At 34.0% G+C, this 20,578-nt stretch overlaps 2 protein-coding genes across 5 annotated transcripts in view; both read left to right on the top strand.

Annotated features, from left to right (window-relative positions):
• The window catches only part of LOC126723645 (uncharacterized), a 58,658-nt gene extending 39,634 nt beyond the window's left edge, over positions 1 to 19,024 (top strand). The window contains exon 5 of one of the 4 annotated variants that reach the window (XR_007654405.1): positions 18,897 to 19,024. The gene's annotated coding sequence lies outside the window, so the exon portion shown is untranslated. Of the gene's footprint in view, positions 1 to 17,176; positions 17,284 to 18,896 lie in introns of those variants that run through there. The other 3 variants (XR_007654404.1, XR_007654406.1, XR_007654407.1) reach the window with 3 other exon arrangements.
• LOC126722551 (putative disease resistance RPP13-like protein 1) lies at positions 8,594 to 16,913 on the top strand. The gene is made up of 7 exons (XM_050425703.1): positions 8,594 to 8,707; positions 8,838 to 8,926; positions 9,783 to 9,835; positions 10,123 to 10,232; positions 13,480 to 15,249; positions 15,352 to 15,712; positions 16,822 to 16,913. The coding sequence occupies exons 1-7, from the start codon at positions 8,594 to 8,596 to the stop codon at positions 16,911 to 16,913; spliced, it is 2,589 nt and encodes an 862-aa protein (XP_050281660.1).
• Positions 19,025 to 20,578: the final 1,554 nt, after the last annotated feature.

Here is a 20,578-nt window from a genome sequence, read left to right on the forward strand (position 1 = left end):
ACATGCATGTTAAGAGCAAATAGAAAATGTGATCCAACAGTTGGATTTTCAAAATATGAATTCAACAATAAGTTATTGGTTCGTGTGACATTTTTTAGAGTTACATCAAGTGTAACTTCAACCCAACCTCATATTTCTTAATTGGATGTGAATTTTGACAAATCTACCGTAGGATTACATTATCTTCATATATTTTTCATGCTTAAAAAATTTCATGGTGATTAAAGATTAATAGCCATGTCATCAATCAATTGTTTTAATTCAAGTTTTTGTAATTTAAAATAACGCATAAAAGATGAGTTTAAAGATCAAATGGTAAATTACACCCGATTGGCATGAAAATTGGCATGCATGTTAAAAACAAATAGAAAATATGATCCAACGGTTGGATTTTCAAAATATGAATTCAACAATAAGTTATTGGTTGGTGTAACATTTTTTAGAGTTACGTCAAGTGTAACTTAAACCCAACCTTATATTTCTTAATTTGATGTGAATTTTGACAAATCTATCATTGAATTACATTATCTTCATATATTTTTCACGCTTAAAAAATTTCATGGTGATCAAAGATTAATAGCCATGTCATCAATCAATTGTTTTAATTCAAGTTTTCGTAGTTTAAAATAAGGCATAAAAGTTGAGTTTAAAGATCAAAGGGTAAATTACATCCGATTGGCAAGAAAATTGACATGCATGTTAAGAACATATAGAAAATGAGATCCAACGGTTGGATTTTCAAAATATGAATTCAACAATAAATTATTGGCTCGTGTGACATTTTTTAGAGTTACATCAAGTGTAACTTCAACCCAACCCCATATTTCTTAATTGGATGTGAATTTTGATAAATCTACCGTTGGATTACATTATCTTCATATATTTTTCATGCTTAAAAAATTTCATGGTGATCAAAGATTAATAGTCATGTCATCAAACAATTGTTTTAATTCAAGTTTTTGTAATTTAAAATAACGCATAAAAGATGAGTTTAGAGATCAAATGGTAAATTACACCCGATTGGAATGAAAATTGGCATGCATGTTAAAAACGAATAGAAAATATGATCCAATGGTTGGGTTTTCAAATATGAATTCAACAATAAGTTATTGGCTCGTGTGACATTTTTTAGAGTTACATCAAGTGTAACTTCAACCCAACCCCATATTTCTTAATTGGATGTGAATTTTAATAAATCTACCGTTGGATTACATTATCTTCATATATTTTTCATGCTTAAAAAATTTCATGGTGATCAAAGATTAATAGTCATGTCATCAATCAATTGTTTTAATTCAAGTTTTTGTAATTTAAAATAACGCATAAAAGATGAGTTTAGAGATCAAATGGTAAATTACACCCGATTGGAATGAAAATTGGCATGCATGTTAAAAACAAATAGAAAATATGATCCAATGGTTGGGTTTTCAAAATATGAATTCAACAATAAGTTATTGGTTGGTGTAACATTTTTTAGAGTTACTTCAAGTGTAACTTGAACCCAATCTTATATTTCTTAATTTGATGTGAATTTTGACAAATCTACTGTTGGATTACATTATGTTCATATATTTTTCATGCTTAAAAAATTTCATGGTGATCAAAGATTAATAGCCATATCATCAATCAATTGTTTTAATTCAAGTTTTCATAGTTTAAAATCAGGCATAAAAGATGAGTTTAAAGATCAAAGGGTAAATTACATCCGATTGGCAAGACAATTGACATGCATGTTAAGAGCAAATAGAAAATGTGATCCAACGGCTGGATTTTCAAAATATGAATTTAACAATAAGTTATTGGTTCGTGTGACATTTTTTAGAGTTACATTAAGTGTAACTTGAACACAACCTTATATTTCTTAATTTGATGTGAATTTTGACAATTCTACTGTTGGATTACATTATGTTCATATATTTTTCATGCTTAAAAAATTTCAGGGTGATCAAAGATTAATAGCCATGTCATCAATCAATTGTTTTAATTCAAGTTTTCGTAGTTTAAAATAAGGCATTAAAGATGAGTTTAAAGATCAAGGGTAAATTACATCCGATTGGAAAGAAAATTGATATGCATGTTAAGAGCAAATAGAAAATGTGATCCAACGGCTGGATTTTCAAAATATGAATTTAACAATAAGTTATTGGTTCGTGTGACATTTTTTAGAGTTACATCAAGTGTAACTTGAACACAACCTTATATTTCTTAATTTGATGTGAATTTTGACAAATATACCATTGGATTACATTATCTTCATAGATTTTTCATGCTTAAAAAATTTCGTGGTGATCAAAGATTAATAGCCATGTCATCAATCAATTGTTTTAATTCAAGTTTTTGTAATTTAAAATAACGCATAAAAGATGAGTTTAAAGATCAAATGGTAAATTACACCTGATTGGCATGAAAATTGGCATGCATGTTAAAAGGAAATAAAAAATATGATCCAACGGTTGGATTTTCAAAATATGAATTCAACAATAAGTTATTGGTTGGTGTAACATTTTTTAGAGTTACGTCAAGTGTAACTTAAACCCAACCTTATATTTCTTAATTTTTTGTGAATTTTGACAAATATACCGTTGGATTACATTATCCTCATATATTTTTCATGCTTAAAAATTTCATGGTGATCAAAGATAAATAGCCATGTCATCAATCAATTGATTTAATTCAAGTTTTCGTAGTTTAAAACAAGGCATAAAAGATAAGTTTAAAGATCAAAGGGTAAATTACATCCGATTGGCAAGAAAATTGACATGCATGTTAAGAACATATAGAAAATGAGATCCAACGGTTGGATTTTCAAAATATGAATTCAACAATAAGTTATTGGCTCGTGTGACATTTTTTAGAGTTACATCAAGTGTAACTTCAACCCAACCTCATATTTTTTAATTGGATGTGAATTTTGACAAATCTACCGTTGGATTACATTATCTTCATATATTTTTCATGCTTAAAAAATTTCATGGTGATCAAAGATTAATAGTCATGTCATCAATCAATTGTTTTAATTCAAGTTTTTGTAATTTAAAATAACGCATAAAAGATGAGTTTAGAGAGCAAATGGTAAATTACACCCGATTGGAATGAAAATTGGCATGCATGTTAAAAACAAATAGAAAATATGATCCAATGGTTGGGTTTTCAAAATATGAATTCAACAATAAGTTATTGGTTGGTGTAACATTTTTTAGAGTTACGTCAAGTGTAACTTGAACCCAATCTTATATTTCTTAATTTGATGTGAATTTTGACAAATCTACTGTTGGATTACATTATGTTCATATATTTTTCATGCTTAAAAAATTTCATGGTGATCAAAGATTAATAGCCATATCATCAATCAATTGTTTTAATTCAAGTTTTCGTAGTTTAAAATCAGGCATAAAAGATGAGTTTAAAGATCAAAGGGTAAATTACATCCGATTGGCAAGAAAATTGACATGCATGTTAAGAGCAAATAGAAAATGTGATCCAACGGCTGGATTTTCAAAATATGAATTTAACAATAAGTTATTGGTTCGTGTGACATTTTTTAGAGTTACATCAAGTGTAACTTGAACACAACCTTATATTTCTTAATTTGAAGTGAATTTTGACAAATATACCGTTGGATTACATTATCTTCATATATTTTTCATGCTTAAAAAATTACATGGTGATCAAAGATTAATAGCCATGTCATCAATCAATTGTTTTAATTCAAGTTTTTGTAATTTAAAATAACGCATAAAAGATGAGTTTAAAGATCAAATGGTAAATTACACCTGATTGGCATGAAAATTGGCATGCATGTTAAAAACAAATAAAAAATATGATCCAACGGTTGAATTTTCAAAATATGATTTCAACAATAAGTTATTGGTTGGTGTAACATTTTTTAGAGTTACGTCAAGTGTAACTTAAAACCAACCTTATATTTCTTAATTTGATGTGAATTTTGATAAATCTACCGTTGGATTACATTATCTTCATATATTTTTCATGCTTAAAAAATTTCATGGTGATCAAAGATAAATAGCCATGTCATCAATCAATTGATTTAATTCAAGTTTTCGTAGTTTAAAATAAGGCATAAAAGATAAGTTTAAAGATCAAAGGGTAAATTACATCCGATTGGCAAGAAAATTGACATGCATGTTAAGAACATATAGAAAATGAGATCCAACGGTTGGATTTTCAAAATATGAATTCAACAATAAGTTATTGGCTAGTGTGACATTTTTTAGAGTTACATCAAGTGTAACTTCAACCCAACCCCATATTTCTTAATTGGATGTGAATTTTGATAAATCTACCGTTGGATTACATTATCTTCATATATTTTTCATGCTTAAAAAATTTCATGGTGATCAAAGATTAATAGTCTTGTCATCAATCAATTGTTTTAATTCAAGTTTTTGTAATTTAAAATAACGTATAAAAGATGAGTTTAAAGATCAAATTGTAAATTAGACTTGATTGGCATGAAAATTGGCATGCATGTTAAAAAGAAGTAGAAAATATGATCCAACGGTTGGATTTTAAAAATATGAATTCAACAATAAGTTATTGGTTGGTGTAACATTTTTTAGAGTTATGTCAAGTGTAACTTGAACCTAACCTTATATTTGTTAATTTGATGTGAATTTTGACAAATCTACCGTTGGATTACATTATCTTCATATATTTTTCATGCTTAAAAAATTTCATGGTGATCAAAGATTAATAGTCATGTCATCAATCAATTGTTTTAATTCAAGTTTTTGTAATTTAAAATAACGCATAAAAGATGAGTTTAGAGATCAAATGGTAAATTACACCCGATTGGAATGAAAATTGGCATGCATGTTAAAAACGAATAGAAAATATGATCCAATGGTTGGGTTTTTAAAATATGAATTCAACAATAAGTTATTGGCTCGTGTGACATTTTTTAGAGTTACATCAAGTGTAACTTCAACCCAACCCCATATTTCTTAATTGGATGTGAATTTTGATAAATCTACCGTTGGATTACATTATCTTCATATATTTTTCATGCTTAAAAAATTTCATGGCGATCAAAGATTAATAGTCATGTCATCAATCAATTGTTTTAATTCAAGTTTTTGTAATTTAAAATAACGTATAAAAGATGAGTTTAAAGATCAAATTGTAAATTAGACTTGATTGGCATGAAAATTGGCATGCATGTTAAAAAGAAGTAGAAAATATGATCCAACGGTTGGATTTTAAAAATATGAATTCAACAATAAGTTATTGGTTGATGTAACATTTTTTAGAGTTATGTCAAGTGTAACTTGAACCTAACCTTATATTTGTTAATTTGATGTGAATTTTGACAAATCTACCGTTGGATTACATTATCTTCATATATTTTTCATGCTTAAAAAATTTCATGGTGATCAAAGATTAATAGTCATGTCATCAATCAATTATTTTAATTCAAGTTTTCATAGTTTAAAATAAGGCATAAAGGATGAGTTTAAAGATCAAAGGGTAAATTACATCCGATTGGCAAGAAAATTGACTTGCATGTTAAGAACAAATAGAAAATATGATCCAACGGTTGGATTTTCAAAATATGAATTCAACTTATTGATTGGTGTAACATTTTTTAGAGTTACGTCTAGTGTAACTTAAACCCAACCTTATATTTCTTAATTTGATGTGAATTTTGACAAATCTACCATTGGATTACAATATCTTCATATATTATTCATGCTTAAAAAATTTCACGGTGATCAAAGATTAATAGCCATGTCATCAATCAATTGTTTAAATTCAAGTTTTCGTTGTTTAAAATAAGGCATGAAAGATGAGTTTAAAGATCAAAGGGTAAATTACATCCGACTGGCAAGAAAATTGACATGCATGTTAAGAGCAAATAGAAAATGTGATCCAACAGTTGGATTTTCAAAATATGAATGTAACAATAAGTTATTGGTTTGTGTGACATTTTTTAGAGTTACATCAAGTGTAACTTTAACCCAACCCCATATTTCTTAATTGGATGTGAATGTTGACAAATCTACCCTTAGATTACATTATCTTCATATATTTTTCATGCTTAAAAAATTTCATGGTGATCAAAGATTAATAGCCATGTCATCAATCAATTGTTTTAATTCAAGTTTTTGTAATTTAAAATAACGCATAAAAGATGAGTTTAAAGATCAAATGGTAAATTACACCCGATTGGCGTAAAAATTGGCATGCATGTTAAAAACAAATAGAAAATATGATCCAACGGTTGGATTTTTAAAATATGAATTCAACAATAAGTTATTAGTTGGTGTAACATTTTTTAGAGTTACATCAAGTGTAACTTAAACCCAACCTTATATTTCTTAATTTGATGTGAATTTTGACAAATCTACCGTTGGATTACATTATCTTCATATATTTTTTATGCTTAAAAAATTTCATGGTGATCGAAGATTAATAGCCATGTCATCAATTAATTGTTTTAATTCAAGTTTTCGTAGTTTGAAATAAAGGATAAAAGATGAGTTTAAAGATTAAAGGGTAAATTACATCCGATTGGCAAGAAAATTGACATGCATGTTAAGAACATATAGAAAATGAGATCCAACAGTTGGATTTTCAAAATATGATTTCAACAATAAGTTATTGGCTCGTGTGACATTTTTTAGAGTTACATCAAGTGTAACGTCAACCCAACCCCATATTTCTTAATTGGATATGAATTTTGACAAATCTACCGTTGGATTACATTATATTCATATATTTTTCATGCTTAAAAAATTTCATGGTGATCAAAGATTAATAGCCATGTCATCAATCAATTGTTTAAATTCAAGTTTTCGTAGTTTAAAATAAGGCATGAAAGATGAGTTTAAAGATCAAAGGGTAAATTACATCCGACTGGCAAGAAAATTGACATGCATGTTAAGAGCAAATAGAAAATGTGATTCAACGGTTGGATTTTCAAAATATGAATTCAACAATAAGTTATTAGTTTTTGTAAAATTTTGTAGAGTTACATCAAGTGGAACTTGAACCTAACCCTATATTTCTTAATTCATTGTGAATTTTGACAAATCTTTCGTTAGATTACATTATCTTCAATGTGAATTTCTAAATTTTTTATTTTTATTTATTTTTTTACGTGAGTCTTTCTTTTTACTTTTCTTTGTATTGAAACTTAAAGTGAGTCTTTTTTTTTATACATTAAAAAAATCTAAAATAAGGTCTAAAATAAAGAAAAATTTATAATTATTTTTTGAATACAATACCCGTCCTGCAGCCACTTCATATATTTCAACCCAAGTAGTTCAGTCAAAAAAAAAAAAAAAAAAAACCATCTGGACCAAAAAAACCCAAACAAGAAAACCTTCACCGATGAGCTCCGTTGAGCCAACCGTCGCCAATGAAGCTCAACGGCGACGCTTCGACGAGCTAAATTGTCGTCGTTGAGCTTCATTGGCGACCTGATGCTCAACGGCGACGCTTTAGCGTCGCGATCGGTGAGCTGAAGTGTCGCGAACGCGACGCTTCGCTCGTCGATCGCGACGCTGAACCGTTGCCGTTGAGTGTCATTGGCTAGCTGACGCTCAATGGCGATCGCGACGCTGAACCGTCGTCGTTGAGCGTCAACGGCGTCACTTCAGCGTTGCGATCGCGACGCTTAGCTCGCCGGTTCGCAACGCTGAAGCTCGCCGATCGCGACGCTCAGCTCGCCGTTGAGCTTCAGCAGCAAGCTGAAGCTCAACGGCGACGCCGATCGCGACGCTTGTAGCAGATCTTCCAGTGGGTGGGATAGTTGATTTACCGTTAGCACAAACTAGTGAAGGCATTGCTGAATGTGAACTTCTTAAATGGTTTGTGCAGGAGGTGAGTGAACGAAGCTAATTGTTTGTGTTTATGTCTTTACATTTATTAGCTTCTACCTCTTCTTCACCTTTCTTTTTTTTTTGCTAAGTCTTTATATTTATTTCTTGATGTCAGCTCAATGATTGGTTGTAATTGTCAATAGCTGATGGCTTTTTCACTGTATTCCTTGTTCAAAATTATTGATACTCTCTTCCCTCATTTTCAAATTCTCAGTAGTATATTTGTGTATTTCAGGATGCTTATAGATGTAAAGTTCTTTGTTGTTTTTGGTTTGAGTTTTGTTTGCCAAGATTTTTCTTTGGTCTATCAAACATGTATTATCAAGAATACTATCTATTATCAGATATTGGTTTTGGCTTAAGCTTTAGCATTGATTTTGATATGCTCAAAAGTGGTTTGTCGAATTGATTTCTTAGCTTGTTCGTGCTGGTTCAGATTTCTTGGTTTGGTTTGCTTTTGATTATTATTATTATTATTTATTGGGATTTGAATTTTAGGGTATTGGAAAAAGATTACTGGAGGAGTACCCAGATTTATGCCACGCTTTTTTGAATTTGTCGTAAGTATTCTATTCTATTCTATTCCTGACTTTCTTTCTTAATTCTTGTTTGTTTTAGGCATTTTTGTTTGTAAATATGTTTAGGTAAATGTAATATATTTGATTGAGTTTTTATTTTTATGGTTTCTGTTCAATGTGTTTCTTTTTTTCTTTTCTTTTTTTTGATAAACTGTTAAATGTATCGTTGATATGTATAATTTTCATAATTGGAGTACACCACTTTTGGATGGTGTACTTAGTTATTTGCCTTGTCCAACTGAAGTTAGTAGCTATGCTCTTGGCCAAAGTAAGAATGAAGAGAAGGTATTGGGCTGATGAAAATAAATTTTTGTTCTCAATCTTCTGTACTTTCATCTCTTATCTAAAAAATATTTTGTACAATCATCTGTTTTATAACTTGACTGGGGAATTGATATATTTTATTCTCGTAAAGGTCACATTGTCTGGAACTCCAGATGGGCCTCTTATGGTGTTAGCTTTTAAATTGGAGGAAGGGTGCTTTGGTCAGTTGACATATCTGAGGTATGCCTGTCTAGGAGGTATATTTTCATTTTCTTGATAGTCCAACTATCTTATTATTTCATTCATGTAGTGGCAATGTTAGTACTCAGACATGTACTACAAGGTGACCAAGCTTCTATTTTTATCTGATTGCAATGCTCGTTATTATGGTTCAATATGGTAAGACATGTTGTATGTGTGTTATGCACTTGTGCTTTTATGAATGATATAATCTGGACAATTACATCCATTAAATTTTGAAAAATAGTTATTTTGTTAATGAATTTTCCGGCATGCCCATTTTATCATGCTATCAGCGCTTTGATACTGATTGAATTTCTAAATTAAATTTAATAGTTAAGGATATATTATCTTCCTGGTACAGATTCCTCGCTTGGTTTAGATGCATTCTGATGAGATGGAGGTTAGTTTTGCTTTGACATTCATCTTAGTAATCAATTCTAATGATATGATTGAGATTTTTTTTATACATGAAATCAAATTTTGCGAACCAAATATCTCTACAATGTCTTCTACCTGTCCCCATGCTGTGGCTTAGGTGGTAAAGGGGTAGGGGTGAAGTTGGGGTAGGTTGCACTCTAATCTTTCAGAACAAAATAGTATTTGTGTTAAATTAATAGATTGGGGTTTCAAGTCATATGTTTTCTATCCAAACTAATTTACTCTTTTTCTTCTTCCTTCTTGGGTTCGTGTTGTTGATTTTCTTTTTTATATCTACAGGATATTCAAGAGGCACATGCTGGGCAAATAGTTGCTGTATTTGGTGTGGATTGTGCATCAGGTCCCACTTATCCCTTTGCACTTGTGTACACAATAATTTATGTTTCTGTGTTGTTTTCCATAATTGTCTGAATAGAATGGGGGTCGAAGTGAGAAGTGAGGAGCTAGTGCAAGTTGAAGTTTTTAAAAGTGAGAGGAAAATATCAAAATGGATATTCAAGCCCATGACCTCTAAGTAAAATGACATTCCCTATAGTTTGCAACTGAGATGTCTAGGGTTCGAGTCTCCCTTCCCCGACTTGAAATGTATGAAAATAATAATGGTTTTCAGAATGGGTATAATTACTTAGACTACTAATATTTGAGATGAGGGCATGAGGCTTTGAAACCTGATGATTATGACTTTTTTTTTTCTAGTTGCTTTTTTCTTTTTCTTTTCTGATTTTTCTCAACTTATGCATTTTTTGTGTGATTAGGATATACATATACTAATGGGTCAGTTAAATCCACAATGACTTCTATGAATGTCCCTAAGCCAATGATGTTTTTAGCCGTTCAACCAGTTTCAAAAGATTCAGGAGGACAAGTGAGTGGTTTGTTTAAGTGTGCCTATATGTGTGCATGTTGTATTTGTTAGTGTCCAATGTTACATGACAATCTTCTTGTTTTCTTTTTTGATAGTTTTCAAAGGCTTTGAATCATTTTCAGAGAGGGGATCCTACTTTGTGTAAGTATAAGTTTTCATGTAGATTGTTAGATTTGGTTCTCCATTGGGAAAAACTAGACTTTGGTTAAGTTACTTATAACCATGACTTGGTGCAGAAACCTTAGCTATTACTTAGTCCTAAAATTTTTTCTTTGCTTGATTATTAATGTGGGACTATATGTCTTTCAAGATGAATATCTTAGGACTTTATATATTTACACTATACTAGTTGGAAAATAGTATTGGCAAGTTTGTCTGCCTTGCAATTTGTTTTCTTCTGCGTAAAAGAAATTAACAGTTTTTATGTATCCAAAATTTTAAATCACAGTTGTGTGTTGCCCAAGTGCTCAAGGACATTTCAAAAGTTTTAGATTATTACTGTCTTCTGTGATATTTTGCATTTAATTTCATAATTAGATATCAAGGTAAGATTATGTAGACCTGTCTTGGCTTCTGTCTTCCATCATAATTGTTGGCCTTTCTCCCTGAGTACACCACCGCTGTACTTAATTTTGTTTTTTTAAATAAAATTTTCGTTACTTATCAAAAAAAGAAAAAAAAGAAAAATTGTTGGCCAACTTATGCTTGAATTATATGGAACTCAAAGCACCTTGTTATGTAAGGATGCTTTCTACGTGACTAAAGGTTGAGGGTAAACTTACAAGTTTGACATGGATATGCTACAGATTACACAAGAGATTTCCCTTTTGTTAAAATGAATTTTATTTCATAATCTTTAAAAACAATATAAGATATGTTGTTTTGAGAACGTTTTAGAATTTTATTTCACACTTTAGAATTTTGATTATAGTATTAGATTAATTTCAGCGGTTGTTTTATTCAAATGAACACATCTTTTTTTTGTTAATTTTAAGATGGTGGTTATAGACAATGTTATGTATTTGATAATATATTTCTATGTTAATATTACATTAGTTTCAAGACATTTGTGGTGTTGTTAATTAATTACATTTGTGGTATTGTGTTAGTAGAGCTAAAACTATTACAGGTCTTTTGTAATAGGTTTGTGAACCATTTATTTACTAACAAACAGCAGTTTTAAAACCCATTAGAAAAAAAAAAAAAAAAAACCTATAGCGGCGGTCAAAAAGCGCTGCTAAAGGTTCACATTTTACGTTTTAAATAAATACCTATAGTGGCGCTTATCACTTGCCACTAAAGGTTGAAACATATAGCGGCGGGCATGCACCCCCCGCTAAAAGTACATTTAGGTGTTCTGATCAATTGTCTATAGCGGCGCTCTTTGCTCGCCGCTAAAGGTAGACACCAATAGCGGCGGGCATGACCTCGCCGCTAAAAGTCAGTCCCACGAATTCTGAAGACGTATTGCGGCGGTTTTATGCCCGCCGCAATAAACCTTCACCCGCCGCTAAAAGGTACATCTATAGCGGCGCTTTTTGCGACCGCCACAATCGACCTATAGCGGCACTGCAGCACCGACGGGACGGCCCGCCGCAATAGCACCCATCGCTATAGGTCGAATGTACCTTTAGCAGCGGTTTTTGGGGCTTTAGCGGCGGTTTTGGACCGCCGCAATAGCCCGTTTTTCTTGTAGTGATCAGTCAAACACTCTGTAAGTATTTTTGGTCAAAGCATTAATGAAATGATCAGTCCAACACCATGCGTTAGTCTAATGAAATTTATGCATTTGTCAATCACTGAGATAGGTAGGAGTGAGAGTTGATCTAACCCCCCAAAAAGTGAACATGAAAATCTAATTAGAATTCAAATTAAATTTCAATTGGAGTCTAATTTTGGATCACATGTCCCATTTAATTTTTTTAATTTTCAAGTCAAATAAGTTAATTCAGTACAAAAAATGGGGAGCTCAATATAAATAAATCATCAAAAATCTAGTTATATATATAAATTAGAAGGAGAGAGAGTTTGAATGAATTTTCTTCCTACGCCATTTGTTTGTCTAACTAAAAAGGATTTTTTCTCAAAAAGGAGAAAAAAAAAAAAAACGCGTTAAATTTATTAGCATTTTACATAATATTAAGTAGCCAGAAAATTTAAAATCTAGTACATGTACTTGGATGAGGTTAGGGTAATGTTTGTCCATATATAATGTTTATTCAAATCTGAGACGCATGTGATTAGCTCACCCAGCCAGTTTTTAAAGAATATATCAGCTGAGAGTGTCATGCCTCAAACCCAAAAGAGTCAAAAGCATGAGAAACACAACCCAAAGGTACCTATAGATTTTTCCTTTTTGACAATTCAATCCAAATAGTCCATACCAAGTACCAACGTCAAGAATTTTCATAATAATTTCATTAAAGATATTCCTAAAGTAAGTTAGAACTCTATGCAATAATTGCAATGACCATTGGCCACAAAAGAATGGAGGTCTAAATTAACTACATATAAATATCTTGTTTCTAAGATGGGATAAAAGCCCTTGCCAAAATTACTTACAAAACAATTGTGCAAAATCTCCCTAATGTGTGCAGCTTCAACATTAGATTAGGAGTCTCATACACCAAAGATCTATAATAAAAATAGTCTAGCCTCCAGAAAGTAGTTGCCTAACTACTACAAGACATAACATCTGACTCAAAAGGTTACTACCTGCTCTGTAAAAATTCATAATTAAACAATAGTGAGACAAAGCTCATTAAGTAGCAATGTTACTGTGCATAATGAGATGACAAATTCATAATGATGACTACTTTGGCATGCATGCATGTCATAACTTCCTGACTTTGAGTTAAATTCAACAATAACACTTTCAATACGATAATACATTAATTGCATTTTAAATAATGGAGCATAAAAGTACTCAAAATAGTACATTGTGACATTACATTACTTACATGGTAAACAAGAAGGATATCCACTAGATCCCCTAAAATAGATCCCAAATTCCAGAGATATATATATATATATATATATATATATATATATATATATATATATATGCCAAGTTACAAATGTCATACAAACTCGAACTCGAGTATAAAGCTATAGGTTACCATGTCACAAAGACTACAAGAACAAATCATAGGCTACCAGTTATTGGCTACCAGTTTTAGATGATGTTTGGAATGAAAATTATGATGATTGGATTGAGTTACTTAAAGTTTTTAAATGTGGAGCACAGGAAATTAAGATCATTGTTACGACACGAATTGAAAAAGTTGCATCTAATGTATGCACAGATCTAGCTTATCTTCTAAATCAATTGTCAAATGAAGAATGTTGGTTGTTATTTGAAAAGCATGCATTTAGAAACGGAAGCTCTGGTGAATTTCCATTACTAAGGGAAATCGGTAAGCAAATTGTCCAAAAGTGTGGAGGCTTGCCTTTAGCTACAAAAACACTAGGAGGATTGCTGCGTTTTGAGGAAGATCCAAGAGAGTGGACAAAGATTTTGAAGAGTGATATATGGGATTTACCAAAAGGAAATATTAGTATCATTCCAGCTCTTAGATTGAGCTACCACTATCTCCCACCACATTTGAAGCGTTGCTTTTCTTATTGCTCGATTCTTCCAAAGGATTATGAATTTAAAAAGGAGGAATTGGTCAAATTGTGGGTGGCAGAAGATTTATTGCAGCAATCAAAAGGAAATAGAAGGATGGAAGAAATAGGTGAAGAATACTTTGATGATTTGGTAGCTAGATTACTTTTTCAACGATCAAGTAACAACGAATCATGTTTCATGATGCATGACTTGGTCAATGACTTGGCAAAATTTAAATTTGGAGAATTTTGTTTCAAGTTGGATATTGATAATTTTGGTGTAATCACAAGAAAGACTCGTCATTTTTCATATGTTAGAACTGAATTTGATGCCTTTAAGAAATTTAACGTGTCCTACGAAGCCAAGGGTTTGCAAACCTTCCTTGAATTTGATTTGTCACCGCCTGAATGGATGTCGAATAACATATCAACAATGATTATAAATGATTTGTTGTTGAAATTTAAGTGCTTAAGAGTGCTATCATTTTCTACCTATAGAAACATGAAGGAATTACCTAAATCAGTTAGTAATTTGAAACATCTACGTTATCTAAATCTTAGTTACACTTCAATTGAACAATTATCAAATTCTCTATGTACTTTGTATAATTTACAAACCTTGCTATTGTCGGAATGCAAGTCCCTTACCAAGTTGCCTTCCAAGATGTGGAGATTAGTCAACTTGCGGCACCTAGATATAGTTAAAACAAAATTGGAAGAGATGCCACTACATATGGGTAAATTAAGAAATCTCTGGAGTTTAACTACTTTTGTTGTGAGCAAACATAATAGGTCTAATATTAAAGAGTTGGGGGAACTTCTACATCTTTCTGGAGCATTGTCTATATTAAATTTGCAAAATGTTCGACATGCTAGAGATGCAATGGAGGTTAATTTGAAGGATAAACAACACCTATATAAGTTGGTGCTTGAATGGGGTCATGACAAGGGCAGTTCAGAAAATGAAATAAATGTGCTTGAACATTTGTGTCCTTATTCAAAACTCGAATCTCTCACCATTGAAAATTACGGGGGTACAAGATTTCCAAAATGGTTACAAGATTGTTCATTCTCTAATATGGTGTACATACGGCTTGCCAATTGTAAGTATTGCTACTCCTGGCCTCCACTTGGGGATCTGCCCAACCTCAAGAAACTCTTTGTTGAAGGTTTTCATGTGGTATCACATGTGGATCGTGAGTTCTATGGGGGTGGTTCTTCTGCAGTTAAGCCATTTAGATCCCTTGAAATATTAAGTTTGAAGGACATGCCAGAGTGGCAGGAATGGTTTTTATTTGAAGGTAAAGATGAAGATGAAGGTGGTGTTTTCTATAATCTCCAAGAGCTTTGCATAATTAAATGTCCTAAACTAAGCAGAGGTCTGCCCAACCACCTTCCTGCTTTAATGGCACTTCAAATTGAAGATTGTCCATAGCTTGTTGCTTCGGTTCCTAGTTCTCCGAATCTCAGTAAATTGTAGTTAAGTAATTGTGATGAGTTACTATTGAAGGAATTACCACCTAGGCTATGTTGGCTTGAAGTTGGAGAAGGTCGTATCCGACAATCCTTTGTAGAGCTTATGATGTCTATCCCAGGAGGTGGTCTACCCACTACATTAAAAACACTTGAAATTCAAGGAACATTTCTGTTGCCAAGGAGGCATTACTATCCATCACTTGAAGAATTGGCAATTAGAGGTGGTTTTGATTCACTCTGGTGTTTTCCATTGGAGTTCTACCCAAAGCTCAAATATCTTTTTGTGTCTGGAAGTGAAAGTCTTGAATCTCTTTCGATATCAGAGGGATCTCATCGGGATCTTATTTCTCTCACTTATTTTGCTATCTTTTCTTGCCCAAATTTTGTGTCCAATTGTAATGGAGGATTGTGCGCCCAAAATTTGACAGAGATTAGTATCTTCAATTGTGAAAAGTTTTAAGTCACTACCTGAAGGGATGTGCACCCTTCTTCCATCTCTTGAGTCTTTGAAATTGTACAATTGTCCAGAACTAGAATCATTTCCTAAGGGCGGTTTGCCCTCCAATTTAGTTACCCTTGACATTGCAAATGTGACAAACTCTTTTCCTGTCGCATGGAGTGGGGTTTGCAACATCTTCACTCGTTCAAAAAATTCAAAATTTGGAATGGAATCGAAAAAGTGGAGTCATTTCCGAACGAGGCATTGCTGCCTTCCACCCTTACCGAATTTACCATTGGAGGGTTTTCAAATCTGAAATAACTCAACTCTAAGGGATTTCAACACCTCACCTCTCTTCAACGCTTGGAGATTAAGTTTTGCTCTGGCTTCCGGTACTTAACAGAAGAGCGCTTGCTTGCTTCTCTTTCTTCTCTAATTCTCAGAGGATGCCGTCTTCTAAAACGACGGTGTCAAAGAGATAAAGGGAAAGATTGGCCTAAAATTTCACACATCCCTTTCGTGCAGATTGAAAATGAAGTTATAACATGAGCTACGAGCTATGAGTTGACAAGCACTTCCGTGCAAAGGTGAGTACTTGTTTTGCACTAATACCATCTGCTTATTACTCAATTTTGAGTTAAAATCATTGCCTAAAATCATCAAAAACTCATTTTCAAAGAAATTGGTTTTCATGGCACGTTTGATTTGGATAGCGTGAATATAAATGAATGTGGCAAATTTCAAAAATTAACTTGTATTGTTTGCAAGAAGCTTGAAAATTTGATCATAAAACCAATAAAAATATAAATAAAAAAAAGTGTTTGGACTGCATCTGTGCAAAATTCACTTTCTCAACAAATATCTCCTGAACATCCACTACAAAATTTACTCTTGGTAAAGAAATTCACTTTCTAGTACTAACTATACTTTTTCCTTTTGCAAAAAAGAAAAAAAAAAAGAAGAGAAGCTTCAAATAATGTTGTGGTAACATAAACTTTGATAAACTAGTTTATTTTCTGTGGGATTTCAATGCATATAATCATTTCCTTTCCTATTCTTTTGCAGTGTCACTTTCAGACAAGTGCCTCACACATGCACCCGACATCGATTTTGTGCTACCAAGTGCCGCTGATCCTCTTGCGTTGTATAAACTATGAAATTTCTATTTATGTTTCAAGCATCTGTAAAACATCTTTTTTTTATCAAAGAGTCCCTTGCTCTCACTTTTGCTGGAGTGCTCTTTCTTCATTATCCAAGATCCATACACCAATTTCAAGTTTGGACTTTTGAAGTGCATAGACAAAGACTTTTGAGTAAATTACTCAGTGGTAATGTTTTCCAGCATTCTTCTTTTGATGACTAACAAAGTCTAGAGTAGCTTTATGTGATGTTGGCAATTGACTTGAGCACAATGTGATAGGCTATTTAATCTACGGTAGGCATTGGGGCAATTTGAAGCTATTTCTGCTTCAATACCTTCAAATAGCAGCTAATTCTTTTAGGGAAGGGAATCTTTGGGATGAATGATGCTGGTTAGTATTCCATAGTGCCCCATGTTATTTATTTAAAATTTTGGAGAGGAATGTAAAATGATTTACAAGAGAGGAACCTGAATACAGATTAGGATTCACTTTAATTTGTCAGCAGTTTAAAACACAAGCCTGGCATTTATTTGGTGCAATATCAGTGCCTATTGTTCCTCTTGCATCAGTCACACTCCTAAATTTCTGATACATTTCCAGGTCGCTAAAAAAAACTTCTTATCTTGAGGATTTTTGGTTATTTGAATCCTCTGCCCACTTTCCAACTGGAGGGACCTGCAGCATTATTCGGCACCTTCATTTCAAGTCCAAACTCCTAGTGGTTCAACAAGACAAAGGAAGATTGAGGGAATGGCAAGTCTCTGGTAGTTTCATTTTTTCCCCCTTAAGCTAAAGTATTCATTTCTAACAGATTGATTCTTTTAACAATTTAGACTATAAAGTGCGATTGAGAATGAAAGTTCAAATAGTGTAAAAACACCCTTGAATGTTTAGATCCCCCAATTTACAAATTAACCAATTCAAGCTTTATGTCAAATAACAAGTGTGCGGAAAATGAACAAAAGCTATAAAACAGAATTGGTAAACAATCTAAGCCAATCTAAAATCACAACTCACAGTAGATAATAAAAGGCAAAGATAAAAGAGAAGGAAGATGCAAACACAATGACAACACGCGATGTGTTATCGAAGAGGAAACCGAAGCCTTCGGCGTAAAACCTCTCCGCCGTTCTCCAAGCGGTAAACAATCCACTAGAAAATGTAGTTGGGATACATGGACAACAATAGACCCTCTAAGCTTAATCTACCTAGTGCACCTAAGCCCTCCAAGCTTCTTGCTCCAACAAGGTTGCGGCGAACCTATTTCTTTTCTAACTTCCCGGATTTCGCTACTTGACCATAGCATCAACCAATGTAAATTGGTTCTTTCCTAATTGCTTCCCAGAAAACCAAACAGCCCTCTCACAGTAATGGATATGGTGAGAAAAAGGTTTTGGTAAAATGCCTCTCAAGGATTTGACAATGGAGAGGAAGAGAGTTGAGGAATTTGAAGAGACTCTTATGTAAAGATTGTATATGAATTAATCTTGTTTTACTCTAGGGTTTTTCTCTCAAAATTCTCTCTGGAAGCTTTCTTTCTTTTATGGGTATAAGGGGTATATATACTAGGGTGAGAGAGAAATGTGAAACGTCAGGTTTTTCAAAACAGGGCTAGCTCGCGGCTTGGCCTCGTGACTTGACTGAGTCGCGAGATCCAGTTGCGAGATAACCGAATGGCCAATTGTCCTATTTTGTCCTGTAGTGCTCCAGCTAGCATGACGGTTCAACTTCTGGCATGCTTGGTACGTGTGCTGCTTCTGGCGGCTTGCAGTCGCGAGTCACCCACGAGATCCAGCTGCGAGACTTTGTTTTCTTGCACACTCTTGAGCATTCAACACTCTATCTCACTCACTACCCTTACAACAAACCCACCTAAATACAAGATTACTAAATGCTGATATACAAGTAAATTTGGCATGGAATAAATCCAACAAAATTGTTGATTAAATTCAACCTTACAGAGAAATATGGCTGCCTATTTAATCCATACTTAACAAGTGGCAGATGGAACCTAGTGCAGACTTGTAGCTACCATTATCACATTTTTGAGATTGAAAATCACTTCTCAGCCTTAGTGAGGGATGTTCTTTTGATTGTACAACGCAGGTAAGCTTTACACTGCTTCTATTCTTATCTTTTACCTTTGCTTTTCTGAAAAGAGGAAACCAGACATTACTTATTCTACAAATTGGAAATGGAATAAAAATAGTAAAATGTTCTTGTTAAATATATTAGCAACGTGATGTGTTATACCATGTTGTGTATGCTAGAGTGGATGCGGAAGAGAAAGCATAGAAGAGGAACACTGAGAACACGAGGGTTACGTGGTTCAGCCTTGACGGCCTACATCCACGGAGGAATCCCTTAAGGGCTACATCTTTATTGTATGAGAGTGTAGTACAATAACCTGTGTTACAATGAATCTTAACATGAGTATATATAGGCGACTAAACCCTAGACTACTAGTACAAGCAGGAATGGGCTTGGGCCTATTACATTGGGCTAATATGTCTAATATATATCTCTAACACCCTCCCTCAAACTCAAGGCGGAAGCTCGATGAAGGTTTGAGGTTGGATAAGTATGAGAAGATCACTTGGAGATGCCTTGAAGAATGCCTTTGAAGAAACCATAATGAAGAATGTGCCAATTGACTAATTTCGAAGTCTCAAATGCAGAAACGGAGCCCAAAATTGGAATGTACGCGAAAAACTGAGCAAGATAGGCCCTTTTGAAAATTTTGACTTTTGGTTAAAGGTCAACGCAAAAAGTCAAAGTCAACTGGTCCAAAGTCAAAGTCAACAGTCAAAGTGCTCACGGGTCAGATCCGGGTGGTTCGGGTCGGGTCGGTCCGGTCAACGGTCAGCTAGGTGACGTGGTGCTGACGAGACGACACTGTTGACGTGGCTGATGTCGTGTCGCTGACGTGGACTAGGGCTGATGTGGAGGTGCTTGCATGGCTGCTGACGTGGAGTGATGACGTCATCCGATGACGTCAGATGACATTAGCAGGAGTTTTCCGGCGCCTGGCAGGAGCGTGCGATGTTCACCGGCGCGTGGAGGAAATGCCGGAAACTTAGGAGGCGCATGGGGGCGCGTGTAAGCTCGGTTGAGGCCCGTAATTTCAGGTTTCGTAGATCGGCGGATGAGGAGGCCGACAGGGCGGCGCGTGCGCCCAGAAGACGATCTAGAAGTCAAGAATCTATGGCGGCGCGTGGGAGATTTTCCAGAGGCTACTGCGGCGCGTGGAGGCACGTGAGAGCTCGTACGATTACCAGATTCTCAGGCCAAGTGGATCGGTGGACGACAAGGCCTGCTTGGCGGCGCGTGTGACTGAGATCCGAGCTTGGGGTCGAGAATCTTCGGCGGCGCGTGTGAGAGTTCCAGGAGCCATTGGTGGCGCGTGGTGGCGCGTGCGGCAGCCGTTGGAGGTCGGGTTTCTGGGTTTTGGTCGCGATATGCCGTGGAGCACGTATGTCTTGTTGGTTTCATCAGGCGAAGGCTTGATGTGCACAGATCTGATAGGGAGGGACTGATTGCTTGGGTTTGAAGATCTGGACACAGCAGTGAGCCATGGCGGTTGCGAGATGCCGTGGAGTCTAGATCCAGCCAACAAGCATGTGACTTTTGATGGTGGTGTGCACATGAGAATCTTCTTTGCTTGCTAGAGATGTTTGTTT

The sequence above is a fragment of the Quercus robur genome, chromosome 4, assembly GCF_932294415.1.
Source record: "Quercus robur chromosome 4, dhQueRobu3.1, whole genome shotgun sequence".
NCBI lineage: Eukaryota > Viridiplantae > Streptophyta > Magnoliopsida > Fagales > Fagaceae > Quercus > Quercus robur.